The following is an 8,191-nucleotide window of genomic DNA, read 5'->3' as shown; positions in this document are numbered from 1 at the left end:
TCCTTAGCAGTAGTACAGCTTTGAATTCTGTTGCACTCGTCTGGAACAAGTTCACACACAAGCCATTTCTTGGCCTTAGCATTTTTTCCCACTTCTTCAAGTCCTCGGCATTGTTGTCAGCTCTAGTCTTTGGCACATCCACTCCTTCAGCATTCTTCTTCATGGTAGCCAAGGGACCATCAGTAACAATGTCCCATAGTTCATAATCATCTCCGATGATGTGATCTCTCATCCTGTTTTTCCACCAGAAGTAGTACTGGCCATTGAAGAGTGGAGGCCTAACAGTGGATTATCCTTCCTAGTTTCCAGGTGGCGCACTCATCTTGATATGTTCATAAGGTGTTAGCCTCTTAAAGGATAACCTGCTCTGATACCAATTGATGTTTTATACTTCAATACCACACAAGGGGGAGTGATTTGTGTGGTGTCCAATTTTTCGCTTAACCTGATTATAGAAGGACCTGGTTCTTCTATGTGTTTCAACTGCTACTATTGCAGAATAATAAGTATAGAAATTAAAGAACACAAAGATTTTACGTGGAAAACACCTGGCTCAAAAGGTGAAAACCCACGACCTACTTTCCAGTAGGATTTTTCCAAACTCTCCACTAAAATCACTGAGCCAAAAACTACATTTATAAAAACTTTTTTGTAAACCTAGGACTAACTCTAATCCCGTTGTAGCACGCAGCCTGAACTGTTGCGACAACTTCAAGTTAACTCTAACTTGAAAACTCTGAGTACCTAATACAGTTGCTTCTAGATAAAGCTGAAAGGTACAATATGAAAACACCTACTACAATTGAACTAGAAATAAAAGAAAGACACATAAAACTCTTTATGAAGTTGATTCTTCAATCTGGTTCATGTAGCTTCAGGTTTGCACGCTTGAATCACACACAAATTGCTTGCAAAATTGCCTTGCTATTTTGCTCTCAATTCACGTTTAACTTCTACTTATGTGCATTACCTATAAAAGAGAACAACACTGATATTTATAGAGTTAGTAAATAGAGATTGACTAGAATTCTGATGCTACTCTTCCTTGGTGGAAGAGTTCTAGTTGATCTCAACCTCTAACTCCATCATTCTCTTAAACCGTGTTCTCTTTGAGTAAGGAGTCATTCTCCTTATCCAATATGCAACCTTTTCGATCATGATCAGGAGATATTACTTCTTTCAAGTTAAGTTTATCTCCTTTACGTGCATCTCACATGCTTAAGTCTATCCATATATGTACCCCAGTAGGATGTACCTGGTTCGTGACTGAGTTCCTTTATCAGTCTTCAAAACTAAGCTTTACTTGGGCCAACAATCACAAATAGATGTATATAGAGTAGCGGTTGCTTGTAGACCGTGATAAATTAAGGGGTTCGAAAATGACACCACTGTCACTAAAAAAGGGCAAAGGGGTGGATATGGATGGATTGTTGTATCGGACTTGCAAACTTGAATTTTTTTTTTTTTTTTTTTTGGATATGACTGGATTGTTGTATCGGAATTGCAACTTTAGAAAGTTTTTAGATACGGACTGGATTGTTGTTCTTTTAGTGATTTTTCCTTCTTTTTTTTTTTAATAATATTGTAGTTCTCTATGGCTTTTCTAATCATCAAGCAGATATTTTCCACTTATATTCAGATACTTTACCAAGTTTGGTTTCATTTTGAAAAAATGCATTCTAAGAAATTGTCGAGCGAAAGTAATATTCTGTAAGAGTTCTGGGTTTTTCCGTGGGTTTACTAAAAAAAGAATTTTTATCAAGTTTTGCCCTGTCACTAATTTTTGTACCTACGTTCAGCTTCTGGTACCATGATATTGCTGGTTTTTTGGTTTAATTTTCTCGGTATTTTGCATAATTTAGCACCATTTTACTGTATCGTGGAACAAGCTTGATTTTCTAGTTTTTATGCTTCAATAAGAAGGTTGAGAGAAATCTTACCTTCACACTTTAGGCTCTTTTGTATTGGCTAGTTAAACAAAAAAGAAATGAGAAACAAGATGTAACCGTGAAGTTATAAAGTGCAATATTTTGGTTTTAATATTTTTCCTGGAATTTATGAAGGAGTTTTTCTAATTGCACCATGTGGTGAGTATCTGCCATCTGGTGGCTTCTCTGTTCGCTTGGACATTTTCCTGCTGGATTATCATATGCGTGGTGCTAGATTTTCACATATGTGGTGGTAACTATTATCATATTTGCAAACTGATGCACCGAGGGCCTTCGGTTATATGCTTAAATCAATTGATTTTGTTCAACTTTTCTATTTTGCTGTCATTCTCTTAGAGTTTTGTTTTTCTATGTTTTTAATTAAGTTTTGTTGGAAATATGATAAATCTGTTTACCAACATCACAATTTGTATTTCTTTTGGTACCTACAACTATAACTTTATTAACGCATTGAGATATGCTGTAGGACTTTCTTCATGGTATTGGTTGTTTCCTTTGTATATGTTTTTATACCTTTTTTTATGTACTTGTGCAATATGAGGTTCATATAAATGAGTAAATGACTTTTAGTACAGTCGTACTGTGCAACCTTAGCTATTTGATACGCATTTTTACCTTAATTTATAATTCAATCATGATAAATAGTGCAGTTTGATGTAAACGTCGGGTATGTGCAAGTTTTTATTACCTTGATCATATGCCTGAAACCATTGACAATATTTTGTTGTATTTCTTTTTCAACAGATTTTCACAATTTTTTGGTCCTCATACAACAACTCAAAAGGTACATTATTGACTTCTGTTGGCAACGTCGGTGAACATCATATCTCTATTTTTATATTTGTGTTAAAGAAATATATTACTAGTTTATGCCATTTGTTTTCATCCTGTATTTTCATTAGAGTAGTTCTACGATTTGTCTAACTTTATGATAACAAGTTATGATATAAATGGTTTTTCAGGTTTATAATTGTTTTTTGCATCTATTTACCTTTTTCATGTTAAGTACTTTGTGATTGTAGTGGTCTCGGAATGTAAATTTTTTTCTTAGGAATCTTTCTTTTATAGGGTATTTTCTACTTACATTTTATGTACTTCTTGTCTTAAGAAAGTCACCATCTTGACAAACTCTCTTATGTGGTACCTACCCTTTTGGTCTTGGAAAAGGGACTTAAAGTACTCCAATTGGAGTAAAGATCGCTATGATGATAGTTGGGGTGAGATGGATCAACTACGTGAAATTGTATACCTAAAGATGTTCACCTAATATGTCATATAATGGTATTGAAGCAATTATTAAGGGTAATTTTTTAGTTGTTTGACGCAATACTTTAACATGTTGGAATATTTAGAAATCGCCTTCTTATTCTACCTTTTGACTAATTTATCTGATTTATATAGCTGAATGCTATGTAAAGACTAATTAGTGAAGAAGTTAAATGAGAAGCTTGTTATTAGAACAGTGCAAATGCTTAACTAATACTGTAGTAGAAAAGTATCTAGGTAAAAAAATATCTCTCGACCATACTTACCATCACTCAGAAGATGAGCAAAAGCCCAACCTAAAAAGAAATTTAAACTACTAGCACATGTTGAATACTTGTTTCCTGTGGAATGAATATCCCTTTTTATTGTTTGATAATGTTCTGTGCATGCAAGTGGAGGTGCAGGATATATATATATATATATATATATATATATATATATAGGAATATGCCTTGCCTTGGCTGAGTGCATTAACTCTTGCCTTTCGCTTTGACGCATGTTGTATAAACTTCTTTCAAGAATATACCTTTATATCATTGCATCAATCTCGCCATTCATATTATTTTTCAGAGTGAAATTATGCCACTAAGATTTGAAAAGAGAAAGCTCAGAAACTACTCCAGTCAGTAACTGAAGAATTTTCTTATTAGAAGAAGCTAACCTAGATATGAAGAATTGATGTAGGAAAAGAAATGGGTCAGTTTACAGTATTTTAAAACACATGATTTTTTATCCTTCCTCATATATAGATAACTCATGTTATAATGAAGATTTAGAATATTTTGACATAAGATTGGTTTGTGAAGCTTAAAATCAATGATTTCAGAGAGCTGACAACTATTTCACTGTGAGCACCGCTTGAGAATTTGCAAATACTTTTCTGGAAGTGCAACATCAAGATAAAGACTGTTTTCTCCATTCATTATGAAGCTGTTGCTTGCTTGTTGCTGGAGTGACTTTACATTTTTGGAAATGTTAATCCATTTTGGAGTTTTTTAGTTTCCTTGTTCTTCGATGACATGATTTCTTGGTGTTGAACCTTTGTGATCATGATGATCCTTTTCAAAGATAATGTGGAATTTCTTCAAGTAGTACAAACTATGTCACCCATATGCGCACGGGCACCACCTATCTAGTTTGTGAAGAAACGAAAAGGTTTTGTGACGTTGGTTGGTACGACATTTCATGCATATGACACCATAAAGAGGAGTTTGAACCAAATATGTCAATTTCCTATAATGTACGATCATATCTAATGGTTCCCTCTCGCCCAAGATCAAGTTGAATCCAAACCTTTTAAACTTATGAAATACAAAAAAAATTCAAACGAAAAAAAAAAAAAGATGTAAGATCGGAGAACACCAAAAAAAAAAAAACAGAAAAGGAACATGCCCATTCTTCATATTACATTACAAATATCAGACCATTTGGGCCACAAAACAAAGGTTCACTGGGCTCCTTCTTAGAGTCCCCTCCTAATTAACCACTGTAATAAGCCAAGTAATGCTACTCGAGTACAATTAAAGAGACTGCCTTAGTAGAGAGCAGGTAGCTGCTATGTTTGTTGCCACTTTCTGAAGGGCAAAAAGTTTTATGATATAGAAGGGAATGCAGGAGAAAAGCAACCATTAAGCTTTTTCTTTTAGATCCTTTATAAGCCTATGTATTTCTACTATCTACGGACTGACCGTTAGCGAGAACAGTCGCATAATCTGTACAACTGTACATCAAAGAATCAATCATTATTAAACACTCAGAATAGGAGAAGGCATAGGATGATGCAGCAGAAAAGAAAGATGGATAATCTGTTAAGAGACTTCTCCAACTGCCTCATTCTAGAACTACCACTTCCTGGGATGGTGTAAGCGCTTGGATGAGGATAAGCAAATACACTTGTGTCCGAGCTCCCGAAAATCCTTGCCAAAAACATTTCTCCAAATACCCCGACTGTCGGGCTGGACAAACTGGTCATCAGGGATGGACCCAAAGCAGCATAGCTATGGAAGGTAGAGGGGAGGTATTGCCTGTGATGAAGATGCTGACTTATGGGAGACGATGAATTAACCGGAGTGGTTATCCCAATGGCTTGAGGCCTGCGAGGTACAACAACATCCAGTTGAGACTTCTTGAGTTTAGATTCTGTTGATGATGTCCCACGGCCATAGAGAGGAACCAGCGATGAGCTTGAGATGTGAGCCTTACAGACTGGACATTTACATTTCTCTGCTGATCCTGGAGTAGAGCTCTCGACCTGGAGCCACTTGTAAAAGCAAGGCCAGCAGTAGAGGTGACCGCAAAGGGTGACTACAGGGTCATGTGCTGAGTCGAGACAGATATTGCAATCATAACCACCAATTGTACCATCAGAAGTTGCTGTTGGAACAGGAACTGCGCTCCTCTTCTTAACGGAAACATCTTCTTCAGATCCAAAACTGAATATATGTTCACCAAGAAAATTTTGTTCCAAAGCCATGAAGATCTGCTAAAGAACAAAATTTGTAAATAAATCAGCTCGTAAAGTATATTCCCAGACACATGGACAAAAAAATCCATAGGCTGGGACTCAGCAGCTTAACTTGAAATCTAAAATGAGAGGATCTACGGTAATAGTTCTATAACAAGAAAATGAACCGTAGAAATGAAAACATACATGTTTATAGCACAACAACATGATAGGATGAAATCCAGCAACATGATTGGGCATCAAAAACTTCTATTGAAACATGAAATCCAGTTTTCCAAAAGACTATTCAACATAATTAATCCGTTTTTTATGAATTGACCATTTGGAAAGCAAACTAAATAAGACAATTTAATGAATCATTTTCCTATTGCATGTGAGCCAGCAAGGATTGGGAAAAAAGGCATTGTTCACTCTCGTCACAAGTAAGCACGCCCTATTCAAACACTAAATAGTAAACCGTAGAATTGCATTTCTATTAGCGTGAACCCATTTTCTTTGAAACAAATGTAGTGAAAAACTATGTTGCGTGGAGGGTGGACTCTCCAAAATGCTACTGTATTCGGATTCTCCAAAAAGGCACTACTTTCAGAGGATCTGACACACACCCGGAGATATTTTTGGATAGTCCAGACAACATAAGTGAAAATTTACTTCGCGGCTAAAAACTATGTATAAACAAGTGTTAACTCCTGAAAAAATTGAAATAGATATAAAACTAGAATATGGCTAAAATTGTCTTCTAGCTTATTTTGATGGGGTCTTAATCTATGTTGCTTGGACTCTCTCCGAAAATATCGATGGGTGCGTGTCGGATCCTCCAAAAATAGTGTATTTCTGGAGGATCCGACACGGGTGCGACAACTATTTTGGAGAGTCCGTGCAACATAGGTCTTAATAGTGAAATTGGTTTGCTACCTTAACTTTCACCTTGTTGGTGAATGGTTGATTCCTCACCTTGTAATTTGCTCCCCCATTTCCCCTTCCCCTTCCTCCTATGTATAATAGAAATAAAAAAATTCATTTTGATTGAAAAAGCATTTGTATGTCAAACTTGGGCATGAGTTCCAAGTCCCTTCCAATATCCAAAGGCGAACCGTATAAACACACTGTCAAAAAGGCTAATAACCATGTATCAATAAGAGATAGCTATGAAAGTACTTCGATGCATCCTGTTCTACCCCTTTTAGTCCCACAAAAGGAACAAAAGATAAAGGATGGAACCATTAATGGCACATGTAACAAAATTATTCCGCCAAACTCAACCTCCAATTTCCCAATTCCTTTTCATTTCTCTATTTTATAAATGCACAAAATTCCCTATTATGCTTTTGGGGATGAAACAGTCAGGAATTTGTTAAATTTTCTGAAGGAAAAACAAAGTCAACGTGACAAGAAACTGAAATCATCAAAATAACACCCTCGCCATATAAAAGCAGTCCAATGAATGCAAAGATTTTGTTTTCAACGAAAATAATTACTAGCAATTTAACACCATTAACTACTACAAACCATTAACCAAAAACAATTGAAGAACGACGAGATTTTCAAAAAAAAAAAAAAAAGGTATGTGGATTTAACTTATTCACAATGTCAAAATCCAAATAGTTCAGAGTTTCTGGGCAAAAAGTTTCTGATTGCAAATTGCAAATTTTCCCATTTTTCACAAAACACCATCTCAGATAATTAACAGAAGAATATTAACTAAAACAAATGGAAGCAGAAAGGTGAAGAACGTACCAATAGATGAAAATGTGTTTGGGAGAAGTTGAATGGCAAACTGCAAAGAACGAAAAGGTAAAACCAGGGTGAGAAAAGGATGGTTGTGAGTGGAATGGAGGAGATAACGGGTGGATCGGTTTCGATTTTTAAGGGGAGACGGGAGGGGTTGTTTTTGTATTTATAGAAACCTCAGTTCTTCCACTTCTCAACCGCGTAACTTGAGAAAAAGATAGAGAGGCTATATTTAGTTTAAAACATAATTTAACTAAATTATTACTATTATTTATCTTTGATCTTAATTTATTACTAATTTAGCTTTCACTATATTAATCAGCTCCACATTTATTAGATTAACTAGTAAATTTACCTGCGCTTCCCGCGGTCAATCATTCAAAAGTTTTGAGTTGAATTTCTTTTGTAATTTTATTTGAGATAGAAGAAATAACATTTTCATAAATCAAAAATAAAATATAAATTATTATGCCACAAACGAAATTTTTTAAAAATGTAAGGAAAAAAATACATATGAAAGCAGAAACAAATGCAATAAAGCATGATATTTTTAATAATATTATTAAATTCTAGTAATTATTTTCACATCTTGCTGAAACAATTCTTTTCCCAATCGTACCAAGATATTGTGGGACTTAGCTTAACTATCAATTGCTTCTGCAGCTATAAAATATCCCGTTACCATCTTTCTGTAATATGCGAAGTGCCATCAATCAATCAAGACAATTTCAAATTGATCGAGATTCGGCAATAGGATTTTTATATGCATTATGCTATATTT

At 35.0% G+C, this 8,191-nt stretch overlaps 1 protein-coding gene across 1 annotated transcript; it reads right to left on the bottom strand.

The window, feature by feature from the left end:
* Window positions 1–4,587: 4,587 nt before the first annotated feature.
* On the bottom strand, window positions 4,588–7,583 carry LOC104237105 (E3 ubiquitin-protein ligase RMA3-like). The gene is made up of 2 exons (XM_009791191.2): window positions 7,417–7,583; window positions 4,588–5,694 (listed from the first exon to the last, which is right to left on the bottom strand). Exon 2 carries the CDS (start codon window positions 5,686–5,688, stop codon window positions 4,969–4,971), a length of 720 nt encoding a protein of 239 aa, XP_009789493.1. The 5' UTR covers window positions 5,689–5,694; window positions 7,417–7,583; the 3' UTR covers window positions 4,588–4,968.
* Window positions 7,584–8,191: the final 608 nt, after the last annotated feature.

This window comes from Nicotiana sylvestris, chromosome 7 (genome assembly GCF_000393655.2).
Source record: "Nicotiana sylvestris chromosome 7, ASM39365v2, whole genome shotgun sequence".
Lineage (NCBI taxonomy): Eukaryota > Viridiplantae > Streptophyta > Magnoliopsida > Solanales > Solanaceae > Nicotiana > Nicotiana sylvestris.
This window is presented reverse-complemented; position numbering and strand designations above follow the sequence as displayed.

Excerpts from the sequence above, each read along its gene's own strand:
- LOC104237105 (XM_009791191.2), bottom strand. The coding sequence starts at position 5,688 with ATGGCTTTGGAACAAAATTTTCTTGGTGAACATATATTCAGTTTTGGA.